General features: G+C 41.1%; 1 protein-coding gene across 1 annotated transcript in view; it reads right to left on the bottom strand.

Moving 5' to 3' along the window:
• The window catches only part of LOC126455859 (N-acetylglucosamine-6-sulfatase-like), a 122,227-nt gene extending 111,335 nt beyond the window's left edge, over positions 1-10,892 (bottom strand). Inside the window, exon 1 of the mRNA XM_050091620.1 lies at positions 10,761-10,892. Coding sequence (XP_049947577.1) covers positions 10,761-10,892 — 132 coding nt within the window. The remainder of the gene's footprint in view (positions 1-10,760) is intronic.
• Positions 10,893-20,802: the final 9,910 nt, after the last annotated feature.

Below are 20,802 nucleotides of genomic sequence, written 5' to 3'. Positions count from 1 at the left end.
AAGTGTAAATATTGATCATACTAAAATAATGCATGAATTATATGAATCACTTGTAGGATTTATTGCATCTATTCGTGGCATGTTCGACTATTATGAAAATAAACCCAAGGAGATTGTGACTGATGTAGACTATGAATGCACCTATAAAAGATCACGAAAACGCAAACTTCATTATGACGAAGAAGTGGACTCTGAAGAAGATTTTTTGACTGGAAGGGAAAAATTTAGAGTCGAAACATTTCGCCCAGTACTCCACAACTTGAATGCCGGCATAGTGAGGAGGAAGGAAAGCTTTAGAACACTGTTGAACTCCTTCACAGTTTTCAATAACCTTAAGAACAGTTCACCTGACGATATTGCTGAACGTGCAGCAAAACTCCAAGCGTCATATGACACAGATTTAGAGCCTTCCTTCCCTAGTGAATGTGTACACTTCGCGGAACTTCATAAATCTTCTGAGATTAGTTATATACCAGTCGAAATGAGTAAATATTTACGAGAAGAGAGGTTACAGTACGTTTTTACGAATGTTGACATTACTCTTAGAATATTTCTATGTATGGCACAAGTTGTTCAGCAGAACGCTATTTTCGGCTCTTAAAAGACTGAAATCGTACCTACGTTCTACGTTGTCTGCGGAGAGATTGAACGCCTTGTCCATTCTTCCCATCGAAACCGACCTTCTAACTGATAACCGTCTGAACTATGTAGATATGATCAACGAATTTTCTGACGTCAAAGCCAGACGCAAACTTTGCTGACTGGAGAGTTTGTTCATTTATTCATTTTAGTTTTAAAAATGTAAGATTATAAAGTGATTTTTATTATAACTTAGAGCACATTCATTGGATTTACAAACTACGTATAACCTTAATGAGATTTTCACTCTGCAGCGGAGTGTGCGCTGATATGAAACTTCCTGGCAGATTAAAACTTTTAATCTGCCAGGAAGTTTCATATCAGCGCACACTCCGCTGCAGAGTCAAAATCTCATTCTGGAAACAACCCCAAGGCTGTGGCTAAGCCATGTCTCCGCAATATCCTTTCTTTCAGGAGTGCTAGTTCTGCAAGTTTCGCAGGAGAGCTTCTGTAAAGTTTGGAAGGTAGGAGACGACATACTGGCAGAAGTAAAGCTGTGAGGACCGGGCCTGAGTTGTGCTTGGGTAGCTCAGTTGGTAGAGCACTTGCCCGCGAAAGGCAAAGGTCCCGAGTTCGAGTCTCGGTCCGGCACACAGTTTTAATCTGCCAGGAAGTTACCTATTACCTGTTTATTTTACAATTGTCGATGGCAGAACGCGGAACTAAACCTCGTTTACGTGCAGACGTGACCGAAGGCGTCCGACAATGCTAAACAATACCCTAATGACCCAGGCCGCTCGGCGCTGTACAGTCAAGGCATACTGACACTGTAGTATATTACAACTGATGCGTATTCTTGGTGTCTGATGAAACGTATAGTTATCGCGGCATTACACGTTATCGGAGAGTACGCTCAGACGAAAAAGTGTTAATAAATAACGTAGTTCAGTTCTGTCAATAAATACGTAAAAGCTTTGTTAATACCGTTAGAAAGAGCTATGGTGAGGACAATAGCTGCAGTTCAAAACTGTTCAGCCCTTACATGGATTAAAGGTATTGTGTACATTTATTATGCAACATCTAGCTACACAGACCCTAATGCTTTACACGTTAACTATTAGATTTGATTTTTCCACACTTGTCTGTAAAATTATGTAATAGCAAATCCAGTTCTGTGTTTGTTCGTCTGTATTTAGTTATTAGTTCGTGCACCGAGATCCTATTTCATTTCCATTTCTTACGCTTTCCTATAGATTCACTTATTTATACCGAACGTGATTTTTTATTATCTGCTACACATGCAAGTTATTAGATCGTAAAACGACAATTTACTTTTAATTTTGAACACATCTCTGCAAAAGTACGTATTAATTTCTAATGTATGACACGTTCGCTTCAATTTTTAGATCGTAACACAACATTTTACGTTCATTTTCAACGGTTTCGTGTAAAAGAACATATTAAAAGTGAGTGCATAACAAAAATTCGTTGTCTACTACACGCTCTGCTGAATTTTTAGGCCATAAAAGAAAAATTATTTTCCTTGTGTTCGTTTCTGTTGTCTTTCGACAGAAGAATGTGTTAACACAATGCAGTTTTAAGTTTGTTTTATCCACTGCCGTACACCATGTACAGTTCAGGAACCATATTACATTTTTATTGAGCGCGACTAGACCGCTGACGCGTCCTTCAGAACAACGAATAGGAGAGTGCGGAAACAGCTCACAGCGCTCCCACCCAAAACGGCAATTGTGAAGTGATCGGGTAATAGTTATTATTTAAAACATGTTTCTTTTGGGGAGGATGATGATGAGCGTAGGGAACGATGCGGGAGACGCGCACAGCCGACTAGGCAAGGTCGTAGCGGAGGTGGTTTGCCATTGCCTTCCTCCGACCGAAATGGGGATGAATGATGATGATGGTGAAGACAACACCACAACATCCAGTCATCTCGAGACAGGGAAAATCCCTGACCCCGCCGATAATCGAACCCAGGACCCAGTGCGCGGGAAGCGAGAACGGGCGCATATAATATGGTGTGCCTAGGGGCGCCAAATTTTTAAATCCGCCACTGGTTGATTGGGAACATGAAGTCGATGAATGGCTACAAATTGTTTTCAGGCAGCCGGGCATAACCATTTCCAGTCAATGATTAGTTCAGTTGGACCAGAGGACCCAGTCCATTCCATGTAAACACAGTCCATACCATTATGAAACCACCACCAACTTGCACAATGCTTGGTCGGCAACTTGGATCCATGACTTAGTGGGATCTGCGCCGCACTGGAACCCCGTCATAAGCTCTTACCAACTGAAATCGGGACTCATCTGACTAGGCCACAGTTTTCCAATTGTCTAAGGTCCAACCGATATAACCACGAGCCCGGAAGAGTCGCTGTAGGTAATGTGCTGTTAGCGAAAGCACTCACATTCGTCGTCTGCTGCCATAGCCCATTAACGCCAAATCTGGCCGCGCCGTCCTAACGATTTCGTTTGTCGTACGTCCCACATTGATTTCTGCGGTTACTTCATGCAGTGTTGCTTGTGTGTTAGCAGTGACAAATCTACGCAAATGCCACTGCTCTTTTGTGTTTTTTTTTTAAATTCCACAAAAACAGTAAAAAATTGGCAAGCTTGCTCTCGGTCGTTAAGTGAAGGCCGTCGTCCACTGCGTTATCCTTAGTGAGTGGCAATGCTCGAAATTTGGTATTCGCAGCAGACTCTTTACACTGCGGATCTCGGAATATTGAATTTCCCCATCCATTTCCAGATGGAGTGTCCCACGCATCTAGCTAGCTCCAACTACCATTCCGCGCTCAGTGTCTGTTAATTCCCGTTATGTGGCTATAATCACTTCGATAATTTTTCCACATGAATAACCTGAGTACAAATGACAGCTCTGTCAATGCACTGCCCCTTTGTACTTTGTGTACGCGATACCTACCGCCATCTGTATACTTGCATATCGCAATCCCGATAATTTTGTCACCTCGGTGTATAAAAAATGGTTCAAATGGCTCTGAGCACTATGGGACTTAACTTCTTAGGTCATCAGTCCCCTAGAACTTAGAACTACTTAAACCTAACTAACCTAAGGACATCACACACATCCATGCCCGAGGCAGGATTCGAACCTGCGACCGTGGCGATCGCGTGTTTCCAGACTGTAGCGCCTAGAGCCGCTCGGCCACTCCGGCCGGCACCTCGGTGTATAAACTGGCCCATTTCTGCGAAGGATGGAATCGGCGGAAGTCGGAGTAAGTATGAAGTTGGAGGCAGTATGAAATGTTTCGGCCCGTTGCAAACCTTAACTGCTAAACAATACAACACGCCGTAGCATTTCAGTAGGCACTGTGACTACAGCGTTGATTCTAGTGTGCTGCCAGCAGTGCGAGAAAGATGCAAGGCTTCTGTCATCCACATCTCCCCCCACCCCCACCCACCCCCACCCCTCCCTCCTCCTTCCCTCCTTTCCCTCCCGTATCATGACATATAGGCCGCGATGAGGTGTTTCCACTCCCTGCATCCATTGCAAAAGCATGAAATTATATTCGGGGATAGTACCAGCCCCAAATACGTCCCCAATCCTTAAATGGGCACCCTTCTCCCTAATGAAGTGTTTTCGCCTATTGCCAACCTTAGCTACTAAACAATACAACAAGCCTTAGCATTTTAATAGACACTGTCACTGCAATGTTGATTCCAGTGTGTTGCCTGCACTGCGAGAAAGAGGCTGGGCTTGTTTCATCGACACCTCATCTTCACCAGTAGTAATACGTAAACTAGGAGGCGATATTCCCAGAAACCGCTGTAAAAGCGTCACAGTTACATTGTAGGTAAGGTATAGTACCTGCCCTACATACGTTCCTAATCCCCGCAAGCTGCCTGCTCCCTGCGCACTCACTACTGCACAACTTTGTCACAACAGCTGTTTCCCATTTGTCTGTGGCCAAAGAACTGCCCCAACAGCTTCCTAATTCTACATCCCTTTCAACACGGCATAGCTATTACAATAGACCCTAAAGGACACTGACATACAATACTGTAGGTGGATGTCTATACATCTATGAACCGAGATGCATCGATAGAGAAGAGAGGGAAAAAGTTTGTGATTTCGACGTCGAAAAACATGTCATCCTCTGCAATTGGAACATACTCAAAGTCTTTGGGGTGTAACACGCTGCAACATGTAGGCATAACGTTACAAATTCTACAGTCCATGGGCATGGCTGTACAGTGTATCAAACTGGGGAGACAACGATCACCTTGATTCAATACTAGGCTTGAACCGACCAGTTGCAGGGTGTTTTTGGAAGGTTTCCCAGCGTGTTTTTTAAAGTTTGTTTTCTCTTTCTTCCCTTTCAGAAGTATTAATTTAGCATTTCTTGCTGGTTATTTTGGTTGCGGTACAGCTCACTATTTTCATCGTTCAATTTTTTTCTATTTCATTTTTTTTTATTTTCAGTGTCAAACTAACATTAGTATACGAATGTATTTTTTTTAATAACTCATTGGATTTACTCGTAAGAAGGATGTAATTTCAGAGCGCTGAACTAATATTCATATTTACAACATAAAAAGATGCGTTTCGCTTATACTAATTAAAACTGATCAACATGTAGGTATCAAACTGATCTACTTCAATAGTATTAAGCGGATACCTGTCAACTTTAAGTCTTAAACATTCCATACTCCCGAATCAGTTGTATCAAGGATGGTAATTTAAACCATTGCCTCTTCTTCGATAAATCTTTACGGGCGTCCACGGTACTTGGTGGATTTGTCAGTTCAAAATTCGGAGGAATGCGATGGCAGTACATCCCGAACTGAACCATTACTAGTAAAGCGTTGGAATTTAAACCAACCTCCGAGTTGACAGCTTTATTTTTATGTTAAGGGTTATTTCTACACTTATAGGTCTACAATGGTACTGATTCTGTGTTCTCCTCTCCATATTTTCGGTGACAGCTACCCCATCTAACTGCATACAGTCCGAGTCGAGGATCAATGACAGTTCAGCGTCCTGTCGATCTTGCACGTGATGGAGCAAGCTCGTGTAGTAGTCGGTTTTGTTTAGGGCATCAACCTGACATTCACCTCAAGTTGTTTACGAAAAATAAGGAAAACGCAGTAGACGCTACAATAGTGCTTTTTGACCACTGCGCCACTTCCCGCGGCGCTTGTCAACGATTGATAGCCAAGGTCCGACTGTGGTCATTATAAGCTGCTCCTCCGGTCGCTGTGATAAAGATCTCGCTAGAAGGAACAGAGAGCAATGATAAGAGACAGGTGCCGTCGGGAAATGTGTAAACAGTGGAGGTTCAAGGTTCCGGCGTGCGAACCATCCGCCAGTGGCAGTGAATAGAAAAGAATAAAATTTCTGCATCAATGAAAGACTTGTACTCCTTCCTCTTCGATCTTGTCACCGAATCTGTATCACCGCACGGGGTACCCGGTAATGTGATAATCGAAGCGACAAATTCCCGGGAAGACGCATGCCGGTGTTACTGTACATCGCTTGTTGCATTAGATGGGAGCTGCCTCCAGTAGGCCAAAGATTAATGTTCATAGTACATCACAACATAGACAATCACCAAAACACTTTTACTGAATGTCATACTGGCTTCTACAGCTTAGGCTCACACAAAGATTTGCGTGGTTTTTAACGCAATTTACCTATTCGCCCTGTAATGAGATCGGTTGAAAGTAGTAACAATACTTACTCCACCACAGATTTCGAGCTCATAGCTAGTGTGACGAATGCCTTGGAGCATCTGCGATAGATTTTCAACTCAAAGAATCATGTCATCGATGAAAAAAAAAAAAAAGTATGGACGTAACATGAAAAGCTGCCGAAAATATCACGTGACGATGCATTCGTTTATTGTGAAATTCTTATTGTGTTCAAAATTCTTATTAAACAAACAGAGATATTCAGAAGCTGAAAAAATCTGTTAAAATCACGAATACTATTCAGACATGTGTGACGTATAAACATGTAAACGAACCATAGCTATTATAGCAATCATTATTTTTATGTTGCGCAATCCTAGAAAAATTATATGTAGTTATGGTTATGTGGTTATGATTTGAGCTAACGCTTATTCTTCGTGTTTAACATCCAGTGAAGTTTCACCATCTTCAATGATTTCATTTATCCTCTGTCAAATAAAATCTAAAGAAATTTTATATAAGCCATACGTTTTGAGATTATGGTATTTATTTTTATATTCATTAGCAGGAAAAATATAAACCTTAATAATACATACTGATGTGTGTGTTGCAGCTGTCTCAAATTTGCAGTACAGCTGATATTTTGCTGTCATATGCAATTAATCAGGATTTATTCAATATAATATTACGTTATGTAATGAATATGGGAAACCTGGAATAAGGGTTATGAAAGAATCTCCCCAATTTGGAACTGGTTTTATAGTCAATGTGAAAATAATAGATTCGATTATCTATTTTCAAGCCATCTCCCCTAGAATTGCAACTTTGAGTTTAAAAGCATCCAACAAAATTTATACCATCATTAAAGCCCATGCCCCTACTAATGAAAAGAATTTTCTATCAAAGACTAGGAAAGAAGTGGAAAAGTTTTGAGATCCCCTTGACCAAACAGTAAACCAAGTAAATATTAACAATGTTAAGATCCTGTTAGGGGACTTCAATGCCCAACTTGGAAGAGAAAGGAAATACCGGGATATCATTGCGAAATGGGCTCCACATAAACAAACAAATAAGAATGGCCAAAGACTTGTTGAACTATCTAGGGAACACAAACTGATCTTAAAAAGGAGGCCAAACAAATTTAAAACTTGGAAACATCCTGGTTGCAGAAAAGGAGAATGGCAGCTGGATCATGTATTTATGGACAAATTCTTCCACAGAGAAATCTACAATGTTAAAGTATTAAGAGGGGTAGATACAGGTTCAGATCATTACATTGTCAAAATAAAAATTGAGTTCACACAACTAAAATAGAAACCAAAATGCAATAAACAGAAGAGGAACTTCGATCCCCACCAATTAATTAGAAATGATAGAGAAATCACACAAAACATAAAACTGACAGATAATTTAGAAGAACTGGTTCAAATTCTCAGGCAACAAGCAGAAAATTTAGCCCTATTGAACCCACATAAAAGACATGCTGGGGGAACTGATAATGCGACAAAATTCATGAAGAAAGACATCACTCATGTTTAAAATTTCAAACACACAAAACAGAAGAAAATGCAACTAACCTCAAAAATATCAGGAAAAAGTTCACACAAATTATCAGGCAAACCAAGAAACAATCACAGAAAGATCTAATCAACTCAGTAGTACAAATTTACCATAAAATAAATTCCAGAGACTTTTACAAAATGTTTGGAAGACAATTACAAAAATTTGCCCCTCCCACGTTAATGCTGAAAAGGGAAGATGGGAAAACGACACATAATGACCAGGAAAATGCCGAAATCATGGCAAAAGCATTCAGTAAACTTTTGAATTGTGAAAACCCAGGAATTTTTAGCAATTAATACAGATACACCCATCAAGATTCTACCTGCTCTCATAAATCCTCCAACAATCCAAGATGTGGAAACGGCACTCAGAGAGACGAAAAATAATAAGGAAACCGGAGAAAACAAAGTATTTGCAGAAATGTGGAAATATGTCAGTGATACAGTTCGAACATCCTTAAACATAGGTCTAACAAGAACCTGGACACAGAAAAGTTTCCCAGACATTGGACCTCAGCCACAATCCACCCACTCCACAAAAAAGGAGATAAAAGCAACCCAGATAATTACAGAGGTATCTCTCTCTCTTAGACTGCACATACAAGATTTTCTCCAGAATCTTATACAAGAGGATCAAAGAGCAACTAGAGGAAGAATTAGGTGAATACCAAGGAGGCTTCAGACCTTGGAGAAGCTGTGCAGAACAGATCATCACTTTAAAATTAGCCATAGCATATTACAAGAAATGAAATAAACCTCTTGTAATAACCTTCAATGTTAAAAATCTTAAGATATTTGGGCTCCATACAAAATTAATCAAATTGATAGAACTCACCTTAACCAACACTGTATCAAGTTCAGGGGGGAACTTTCTGAGCCATTCATTATAAAAACAGGTTTAAGACAAGGAGATTGCTTGGCACCCCTGCTGTTCAACTGTGCTTTAGAATACATAATGAAGGAATGGTGCAAGATTAACTCAAAGAACATCCAAATTGGAAGACCCAAAGACAATATAAGTGTAAATTGTCTAGGATTTGCTGATGACCTTGCTCTCTTGTCCAACAGTATTCAGGAAACCAAACAACAAGTTATCTCACTACAGGAAACAGCACAGAAAATTGGTCTTGGAATATCCTTTGAAAAAACAGTCATCATGTTAACTGACCCTGTGGTGTCACCGCCAGACACCACACTTGCTAGGTGGTAGCCTTTAAATCGGCCGCGGTCCGGTAGTATACGTCGGACCCGCGTGTCGCCACTATCAGTGATTGCAGACCGAGCGCCGCACTCGCCCCAGTTGTACAGCCGACTTTGCTAGCGATGGTTCACTGACAAAATACGCTCTCATTTGCCGAGACGATAGTTAGCAAAGCCTTCAGCTACGTCATTTGCTACGACCTAGCAAGGCGCCATTACCAGTTACTATTGATGCTCTAAAACATGTACCGTCAAGAGCGATGTTCACCATTTACGGATTAAAGTTAAGTATTCCAACAGCTACGTCCTTTTTTGCTAAAGTCTAACATCCTTGTCCTGTGCCAGACCTCACGCCAGCCTGCGTGAACCGAGCGAGGTGGCGCAGTGGTTAGCACACTGGACTCGCATTCGGGAGGACGACGGTTCAATCCCGTCTCCAGCCATCCTGATTTAGGTTTTCCGTGATTTCCCTAAATCGCTTCAGGCAAATGCCGGGATGGTTCCTTTGAAAGGGCACGGCCGATTTCCTTCCCAATCCTTCCCTAACCCGAGCATGAGCTCCGTCTCTAATGACCTCGTTGTCGACGGGACGTTAAACACTAACCACCACCACCACCAGCCTGCGTGAGCTAAAACACGTGCCTTTCGGCTTCCTCTCATAGTGGGTTGGCTCTCTTGCCAATCCACAACAGACCCACCACTTACAAACATAGGAAACCAAGAAATGAAAATTGTAGATAAATTTAAATGTCTGGGAGAAATCATAACATATAACCTCAATGAAAAGCCAACATGGCATAACAGAATAAACAAAATGAGCACAATATATCACCAAGAACACCTACAACAAAAAGAGCCTGTCAATAACAACAAAATTAAAACACTGCAAAACAGTCACTCAACGAGAAATAACATACGCAAGTGAAACCATCTTCAGAACAACTAGCGCTGCACAAATAGACAAAATACTCAAAATAGAGTGAAGAATCATCAGAACGTGCATCAACAAATCGTACCAGAAAGGTGGACACTGGAGAGTAGCTACAAATGAAACAGCCCACTAGGAAATAGAACTGGTAACAAGTACAATCAGGAAGAAACGCATTTCATTTTTCGGACATCTAATCAGAACACCAGAGAACAGGATCATCAGCAGAATAACAGGAAAATTGTGGAATAGTAAGTGCAATATTAAGTGGATTACAGAAATTAAGGAGGATATGGATGAGCTACAGATTACATTGGAAGACCTAAGAAACAAAACTGACAAAATCAGGAAACTCACGGACAAACAAACCAGACTGCAAACGAGAATCAACAAACAGACAATAGGAAGGGTGATTTCCGATGAAGAAAGAAGGATGAGATCCGAGAAAATGAAGAAGACTGGGCTGAGAGGAAACTGAAAAATTCTTTGAAAAATTCTTTGTATAAAGTAGGCTAGGGTGGTCCAATGAAGGCCGTAAAATATCAAGAAACAAATAAATAATATTACCTATACTCACCAAAAAGTTAGGCCTAAGACGAAACTATTACATTTTTCTGCGTTTTAATTTTATAGTAGTATTGTCAAATATATATAATGACAATATTACTATAAAATTAACTATGGCAGTTAACGTGTAACTAGTAAATGCTGCGAGATTAGCCTGTTATCCACCAGTTTCAGAAATGAAACTCAAATTTTACGATTGATAACTTCACTTGGTTGACAAGTAGTTAACGTCCAAATAACATTTTACATACCATGCCGCCAAGTGTGATATCCTGGTCGTCCGTGAGTATGATGACGAAATTCGGTTTGTTTGCCCCACCCCATTGCAGCAACAGGGCGAAGGCAACCAGTTTTAGGAAAACACTGCCAGCCGGCTTGACCATTGTGATCTTATGAAACTAGCCTTTTTACGGGCAGAACAGCTTTTAAATACCTCTCATCCGACTGCAATCAAAAGATAAGAGGCGTTTTACGTGATAAGAGTGGATGGCGAACATAGTAGTTTAAACAAACTGCCCTAATGGATCTGTGTAGCGGATTTTAACGGTTGTTTTCATTTTGTGATGAAGGAAAGAAAACTCTTATCAAGGCCTTCAGTATGTGAACTGCGACACGATCAACTGAAATGCTGCATTAAGTCACCGTGCGTGTATTTGGGAGACTGGTTTTCAAATTCCCATCAGACCTGGCTTTCAAATTCCCATCAGACCACCCCGATTTAGTGTCTCGTGGTTTCACTAACACACTTCACTCTAATTTCGGGATGACTGTGACACTAAGGCAAACTTCGTATTCCATGTTCTAAAAAGAGGATTGACGTAGGTGCGCATGCTTGTCGTCCAGGTGTTAGACAATAGTAGCACAAGAATTCACTGACAAGGAGCCATCTCAAACTGCAAGAAGATCACAGCTTTACTTAGCAGAAATGTAGTAATCAGACTGAGCTTACAACGACATATAAGTATTTTTCTTGTTTTGCTTCTGTTAACAAAATTACTTTTCTACTGTGAATTACGACAATGGCGATACAGAAGATTCTTGCACGTAAAACATGAAACAATAATGTTTTCAATTTTGAAGAATAAATCGCAATTATATTCAAAAATGGCTCTGAGCACTATGGGACTTAAATTCTGAGGTCATTAGTCCCCTAGAACGTAGAACTACTTAAAGCTAACTAACCTAAGGACATCACACGCATCCAAACCCGAGGCACGATTCGAACCTGCGACCGTAGCGGTCGCGCAGTTCCAGACTGAAGCACCTAGAACCGTTCGACCACTCCGGCCGGCGCAATTATACAGGGTGATTCAAAAAGAATACCACAACTTTAGGAATTTAAAACTCTGCAACGACAAAAGGCAGGGCTAAGCACTATCTGTCGGCGAATTAAGGGAGCTACAAAGTTTCATTTAGTTGTACATTTGTTCGCTGGAGCGCTGTTGACTAGGCGTCAGCGTCAGTTGATGTTAAGATGGCGACCGCTCAACAGAAAGCTTTTGGTGTTATTGAGTACGGCAGAAGTGAATCGACGACAGTTGTTCAGCGTGCATTTCGAATGAAGTATGGTGTTAAACCTCCTGATAGGTGGTGTATTAAACGTTGGTATAAACAGTTTACAGAGAATGGGTGTTTGTGCAAAGGGAAAAGTTCTGGACGGTCGAGAACGAGTGATGAAAATGTAGCACGCATCCAGCAAGCATTTGTTCGCAGCCCAGGAAAATCGACTCGCAGAGCTAGCAGAGAGCTGCAAATTCCACACTCAACTGCATGGAGAGTCCTACGAAAAAGGTAAGTTATGAAACCTTATCGTCTGAAATTGGTTCAAGCACTGTCTGCAGCTGATAAGATTAAAAGAATCGATTTCTGTGATTTTATCCTTGCTCAAATGGAAACAGATGAATCTTTCGTTTCAAAGATTGTGTTTAGTGATGAAGCAACTTTCCCCACTAACGGGAAAGTCAACCGTCACAATGTCTGTATATGGGGCACTGAGAATCCGCGGGAAACAACTCAGTATGAACGTGACTCGCCTAAGGTGAACGTTTTCTGTGCCATTTCAGCCAATAAGGTTTTTGGTCCCTTTTTCTTCGAAGGTGCTGCTGTAACTGGACTACAGTATCTGGAGATGTTAGAGAATTGGCTGTTCCCTCAGCTCGAACAAGAAGCACAACAATTCATATTTCAGCAGGATGGAGCGCCACCACATTGGCACTTATCTGTCCGTAAGTACCTGAACGTCAACTACCCGAGGCGATGGATCGGCCGCAAGGCAGCCCGTGACAGAGCACTTCATCACTGGCCTCCAAGAAGCCCTCATCTTACCCCCCGCGATTTTTTCTTATGGGGGTATGTTAAGGATATGGTGTTTCGGCCACCTCTCCCAGCCACCATTGATGATTTGAAACGAGAAATAACAGCAGCTACCCAAACTTTTACGCATGATATGCTACAGAGAGTGTGGAACGAGTTGGAGTATCGGGTTGATATTGCTCGAGCGTCTGGAGGGGGCCATATTGAACATCTCTGAACTTGTTTTTGAGTGAAAAAAAACCTTTTTAAATACTCTTTGTAATGATGTATAACAGAAGGTTATATTATGTTTCTTTCATTAAATACACATTTTTAAAGTTGTGGTATTCTTTTTGAATCACCCTGTATTATCTTTGTAAGATGTTCACTATCTTTTTTATGACCTACTTCTTTTGTTACTTCCTCAAGGCATTGATCTGTTAAGGTACGAGTTCCAAACATGATAGCATTAATGTCAAGGACATGGGGAAGAGAAATAATGCAGAATCATTTCAACTGAAACACTTCTAATGTGCTACAACGGTACATCATACCATTACATACCGGTACCATTTCTGCTACACAATGGGCTCAATATGGCGCCCATCAGCGTCCAGAAGAGTCTGAAAGCGCAGGACTGCATTCTGCACAGCAGAACGAACTATGTCCGTAGGTATGCTGACCATACCTCTTGGTGTGCTGCTCTTCAGGTCAGCACCTGTGTGAATGTTCCCCTGGAAAACCCTGTGCTCCAGTTAGCTCCACAACTAGAAATCACAGGGAATGAGATCACGTGATCGTGCCGGCGAAGCATTTGGAAACGATCGGCTGCTAGTTCGATCGTTTCCAAATGTGTTTCGAGGAAGCAGATGAACTTCACGAGCGATGTGTGGTGGGGCCCCAACTTGCATGGAAACGGCTTAGTTCAATGCGTCTCTCTCCTGTAGGGCGAGCATGGCATGCTAGCGAAGCATATCACAGTAATGCTGGCCAGTCACACTGCGCGTCTTTGGTCCTTGAGCGCCAACCTGTTCAAAAATGAATGGGCTAATGATGAACGTAGCCGTGAAGCCACATCATACTGTGACACGTTCGCCATACAAAGGAACTTCATGCACAGTGACTGGAGGTGAAGATCCCCACACTCGGCAGTTCTGTGTGTTCACCTCCCCCGTCAGACAAAAATGAGCTTCGTCTATCCTCATCAGCTTTAGTCCTCGCGAGAAAGTGGAGAGCGAAGTCAACAAGTTGTGCGTCCTGTGGTGCAAGTTGCTGTACGATATGGATCTTGTACGGATGTCATTTGAGAATGGTTCGAAGAACCTTCCGTACAGTGGACCACGGGATTTTCAACTGTCGTGACACAGCACGCACGCTGCCTGACGATCGGGAGTTGCGCGCAGCGTCGTCTGCCATACCAACAGCGATTTCACCAACCACTTGTGGTGCAACCGGTCGTTGGCCTCTTCGCGGAGCGACGTCCAGTTCTCCAGTTGATTCGAACTTCTTCATCATGCTCCGCACAGCAGGTGGAGAAAGAGGTCCCTTCAATAATCCTTTCAGCCGGCGATATTCTCAAAGTGCAGCTGCCAGCATTACTGTTGTTTTAATAATAAAGCTTCACCAATAATGCCCTTATTCTTAGGTCCAAGCTCACGTTGACACATGAACAAGTGCACTGCGACTCGTCAGGTGTGTGAGACTGTGAATCGTATTGACTGATCACGGCACCTGCTGGCCATAGTTGGAACTGGACAGTGGCGCTGCGACGCATGTAAATCATGCACCCCATACTCTGGACATTAATGCTACCAAGTTTGGTACTCGTACAGTAATTAGTTTCCGTGTTATTACGTGTAAAATAAGGACAGTTCAATTATAACCACCCGATATGTGCCAATGTAAGTTCCTATGAACGAGAGTTATTACTTATTTTCGTTCAAGCATTGACTCATATTTTATTATATGATACCACTAATCTCATTCATATGTTACTGACAGGTTTCAAGTAAAAGTGTGGTTAAGCCTAATGTATGAACGGAAATAACCGACTTGGGCGATATCTGTTTAGCTGCCATTGCAGTCATCTCACAGAGATAACTATACTTTGAGCTCCTCCGTCCGAACAGGCTGTGGAAGGCCTAACTGTACCGACCGATCGCCGTTTCATACTCAGCCGAAGGTGTCACTGGACAATCCCTTCTTAAATGATGCCTACAGTATAAGATCTACACCCTCTCCGAACTTCAAGTTTCTATCCTTAGTAGTCTGGGCTGGGCGATGATGTGTCAGTGAAACATTCTCACCCTATTTCACCCCCTTAGGGATTGAATTTCCAAGAACTGTGAAACATGAATTTTTCATCTCCAACCGAGAATCCGAAGACCGATTATCAAAGATTTAGCTTTAAAATTGCTTTCAAAACTAAGTATTTTCATAAAACGTTTCGCCCCCAATTTCATCCCCTTAGGGATTGACTTTCCAAACACAATGACATGCGTTTGCTTTATTTCTAACAGGGAAGCCAAATACAAAATTTCATAGATTTGGCTTCAAAAATTCTCGCACAATGAACTATTTCCACTTAAACTTCCATCGCCCATTTCACCGCCATAGGGACTGAATTTCCAAAAACAGTTAAACACGTATTCTTTTATTTCTAACTGAGCTGCCAAATTTAAATTTTCATAGATTTAGCTTTAAAAATGCTTTCATAATAAAATATTTTCATAAAAAATCTCATCCCCTAATTCACCCCCTTTGGGGTTCAGTTTCCAAAAACACTTAAACACGTATTTTATTATTTGTAACCGAGAAGTCAGATATCAATATTCATAGATGTAGCTTAAAAATACTTTACCAGTTCTTTAATAATTATACAGGGTGATTCAAAAAGAATACCACAACTTTAAAAATGTGTATTTAATGAAAGAAACATAATGTAACCTTCTGTTATACATCATTACAAAGAGTATTTAAAAAGTTTTTTTTTTTCACTCAAAAACAAGTTCAGAGATGTTCAATATGGCCCCCTCCAGACACACGAGCAATATCAACCCGATACTCCAACTCGTTCCACACTCTCTGTAGCATATCAGGCGTAACAGTTTGGATAGCTGCTGTTATTTCTCGTTTCAAATCATCAATGGTGGCTGGGAGAGGTGGCCGAAACACCATATCCTTAACATACCCCCATAAGAAAAAATCGCGGGGGGTAAGATCAGGGCTTCTTGGAGGCCAGTGATGACGTGCTCTGTCACGGGCTGCCTGGCGGCCGATCCATCGCCTCGGGTAGTTGACGTTCAGGTACTTACGGACAGATAAGTGCCAATGTGGTGGCGCTCCATCCTGCTGAACTATGAATTGTTGTGCTTCTTGTTCGAGCTGAGGGAACAGCCAATTCTCTAACATCTCCAGATACTGTAGTCCAGTTACAGTAGCACCTTCGAAGAAAAAGGGACCAAAAACTTTATTGGCTGAAATGGCGAACAAATGTACAACTAAATGAAACTTTATAGCTCCCTTAATTCGCCGACAGATAGTGCTTAGCTCTGCCTTTTGTCGTTGCAGAGTTTTAAATTCCTAAAGTTGTGGTATTCTTTTTGAATCACCCAGTATATTGTCAAGAAAAGCTTTCACCCACTGTTTCACCCCACAGAGGATTAAATTTCCAAAAATGACGAATCTCCTGTTTCTTTATTTCTGACCGAGAACACAAATATCAATTTTCGTAGTTCTAGCTTCAAAATTGCCTTAATAGCAACAATTTTCAAACAAAACCTTCACCCCTTATTTCACCCCCTTAGGGTTGGAATTTCGAGAAATCCCTTCTTAAACGATGCCAATAGTACGAGATCCACACATTCTCCAAAATTCAAGTTTCTATCCTTAGCTGTTTGGGATGGGTGACGATGGATCAATCAATCAGTCATGACATTGCCTTTTGTATACAGAGATCTGAAAACGTAATCAAATTGTGGATGGCGACAGTGTTAAATGAGAAACAATCTGTAGAGTTATAGAAATAGTTTATTTTAAAAAATATTTATTCAAAAATATTCCAACTTTAGCAGTGGGGGTGGGATCTTGTTTGAGCTGTAATACCGGGTGATCAAAAAGTCAGTATAAATTTGAAAACTTAATAAACCACGCAATAATGTAGATAGAGAGGTAAAAATTGACACACATGCTTGGAATGACATGGGGTTTTATTAGAAAAAAAACAAACAAAGTATTGCTAGACGCGTGAAAGATCTCTTGCGCGCTTCGTTTGGTGATGATCGTGTGCTCAGCGCCCACTTTCGTCATGCTTGGCCTCCCAGGTTCCCAGACCTCAGTTCGTGCCATTATTGGCTTTGGGGTTACCTGAAGTCGCAAGTTATCGTCATCGACCGACATCTCTAGGGATGCGATGCTGAAAGACAACATCCGACGCGAATGCCTCACCATAACTCCGGACATGCTTTACAGTGCTGTTCACAACATTATTCCTCCACTACAGCTATTGTTTAGGAATGATGGTGGACATATTGAGCATTTCCTGTAAAGAACACCATCTTTGCTTTGTCTTACTTTGTTATGCTAATTATTGCTATTCTGATCAGATGAAGCGCCATCTGCCGGACATTTTCTGAACTTTTGTATTTTTTTGGTTCTAATAAAACCCCATGTCATTCCAAGCATGTGTGTCAATTTGTGCCTCTCCATCTACATCATTCCGTGATTTATTCAGTTTTCAAATCATACTTACTTTTTGATCAGCCGGTATATACTAGACTGTGAATAAATGCACGAACTTAAATAAAAAATGCTTCATCTCAACGCTACAGACAAAAATGCTTAATCTCAACCAGTTGCCGCCATTTGTTATCTGCCTCTTACATGTTCTCGCCAATTTATGTTAGCGTAGCAGTTTTCACCGATCTCCAGGTGCTTCGTCATCCAATATCCGTGTTATAAATGCATTATTAGATTCAAAGCGCTGTTGGTTATATTCTTCGTGCGACACCTTTGTGGCTTCAACAACTTACAGAACTGGTACCGGATAATGTATAAATATGTATGTACACATGCAAGTCAAATAACAGTCAGTACTTCCAAAGAGTATGACGTTCAACCTCACTCCTATTCGCAACGTAAATTATTGTGCTGTTGCCCTGCACTTACGGCATAACATATTGAACGAATACCTAAATAATATGCACACACACACACAACACGCAAACGGAAGAGATGGTGCGAAAAAAATCGGCAGTTACACATCTTATGAAATGCTTGTGGCGTTGTTGGGGAGTAGTCTCATCATCGTCATCAACATCATCCAGCATTATCAGCCACTCAGCTGCAGGCATTTCGGCTGTAATGCATATGGAATGAACCATAGTGAACACATACACACACACACACACACACACACACACACACACACGCACACACACACACACTGACTTTTAGATGCATACCTGAGGACTTTTGCTCTCATCACCACCAGACTGGATGTAATACCGTTTTACGGTTATGGATAACAGACACTAACTCTGTGGTGAGCTCAACCAGAGTAGCTGCGCACTATATACTAAGTGTGACGGCAGGTTCATGGTTGCATTGTGTGTTCGCAGGGATTAGTGGGATGGATTCTCGCCAATCCTCCCGCCTTTCACCCTCCCCTAAAAAAATTACATTGCCTTTTGGAAACACACACTTTTCTGAGACTTACCAAAGCATAAAAACATATCTCCGAATCACCAGAGTGTAATGTTTATAGCTTGTTCTGTCTTAATTGAAGGACAAAATTATAGGAACACTGAAATACATTGTAGTGGAACGGATGCTGCTGCAATCAGAAACCCTTGGGCGCTCCTAATTAGAAAAAAAGAAAAGCTATCAAAAAAGGTCTGTCTGTTATTTGTGTACGTATGTCTTCCGAATGAAATTTGATGTGTTGGCACGAACCTCATTATACAGAACGTGGATAATAAATCTGTAGTGGAAACACTAGAAACTGCTGTCTGATACTGGTATGTAGCACGAATCTCATTAAGCTGTAGCATCTGGTTACTCCTCTTCATGATATGTCAATCTTAATGAGCGTGTTTAGGACCAACACGCGTTGTTTCACCAGAGATCTCGAGCTGTCGCTGAAGGCAGCTGCAGGCACACGTTTGCGTCCGGCGGACATCGATGTCACTGCATCGCCTTTCGGAAAAGTGCCCACATGTTGGCGTACTTGTAAAATACATAAACGCTAAACATGTGAAATTATCGTAGTGTTTCCCGATCCTCCTCTAATATCTAGTCCTTTCACATCTCATATCTCACACCACCTAGCATTACCGCTGTCTGATGCGCAGTGTCGTCAGACTTTACAAGGAAAATGTTGTCATAAAGCTCTGGAAACTTACAAGAATTCGTTACAGCAGTCGTTTGCTACTATACTCAATCTTATGACGATCCTTAGCCACTGTATGAAGTACAGCGTGAATCCTAACAGTGGACCTGTCTACAATGGTCATTCGCAGACTTATGTAAATGAATGGCTGCTGTTGATCTCTATACTGTTTTATAAACATAGGCAAAAGTAGAAATGAAAGTCACTTTTGCTAGGTGGTCTTGGCGTGAGATTTGCCAGAAATCAGTAAACATAAAGCTGTATTTCACGTAACACACTAACCTATGATGCGCTAAATAACGTGGATTATTTTCCTGTAAAATATGTAGAAACTCCTGCACTAATTACCATTCTGTAACCGACATTTGCCTTCATCTGACATGTAATCTAAAGGAATTTTATCGTGACTTCAGTGGCGGTTAAGACAGGTTACTTGAATTCTACGTAAGATCATGACACACATCTTCCTGACTTAAGATCGTGGTATTAAGCTCTGTTAAGTCACATCTATTCCTAGTAAAAAGTAATAGTATTTATGATGGTATTAAACCCATATTACAGCTTGTGAAAATAATCAATTTATTAATTTTTTTTAGTTTCATCTCATCCATAGTGTTATACGAGGCAAACCACGATGGAATTGATAAGGAACCTAAATAGAAGCAGAAAAGTTCACATACACAAATAATCACTTTTTTAGTTTCTTACTGCCACATTTTTTTGTTACATGTTTGCTTCGTTTCAGATTTTCAGGTCGGTTCTACAGGTATTTTTTCTTTTGAAATGTTATCTTCTAATGGTTAAAAGAAATGCTCAAAATGTCTAGCATTAGCTCTCACACAAGCGTCTAAACACCGCAACATGGACTGTCTTAGTCGCTCCCATATTATAGGTATCTGCTGTATCAGCTGAACACCTGGCGAAGAATATCAGCATTAGCAGTACGTCTTTAATGCCTCCAAAAATAAAAATCCATTCGATTGAGATCAGGAGATCGAGAAATCGAAGATGTCGCTACCCCACAACCACATATTCTGACGTAAGTGTAGCGGAATGTCTTCCAGCAAAACATTTAAAAGTGTGGTTAAAATTCACTATAAGATGTCCCAGTCAGTTCCATAGGAAATGAAAGATCCAATTAATCGGTCTCTAATTGTACCAGCCAATACCCTAATCCTAAACTGTTGTTAATGTCTTATTTCCAAAACTATAAAAGGATTTTCCGCCCATACATGAGTGTTGTGAAAATTCGGCATTCCATTCCTGGTAAACTTTTCTTCTTCAGTGAATAGTATGACAGACAGACAGACAGTGTTGGTCCTGAGCATATACCATCAATATCCAAGCACGAAAACATTTTCTGGATTGAAAATTTGTTTCAATAAGACCCTGTACTCTCTGAAGATGGGATAGGTAAAGGGGTTACTCTCATAGTACTTTCCACACTGTCACACGACTCACATTCTCAGTTTCTGCTATTCATCTGCTCGTGCTGCCGATTGATCGTCCTCAATATGATGTAGCACTCGAGCTTCTAAATCAGGCGTTATAACACTTTTTAGTTTCTCAGCATGAAATGGCCTTTTCTCAAAAGAGCCTGTCTCCGCTAGACG

This window comes from Schistocerca serialis, chromosome 2, assembly GCF_023864345.2.
Source record: "Schistocerca serialis cubense isolate TAMUIC-IGC-003099 chromosome 2, iqSchSeri2.2, whole genome shotgun sequence".
In the NCBI taxonomy this organism is placed as follows: Eukaryota; Metazoa; Arthropoda; class Insecta; order Orthoptera; family Acrididae; genus Schistocerca; species Schistocerca serialis.
This window is presented reverse-complemented; position numbering and strand designations above follow the sequence as displayed.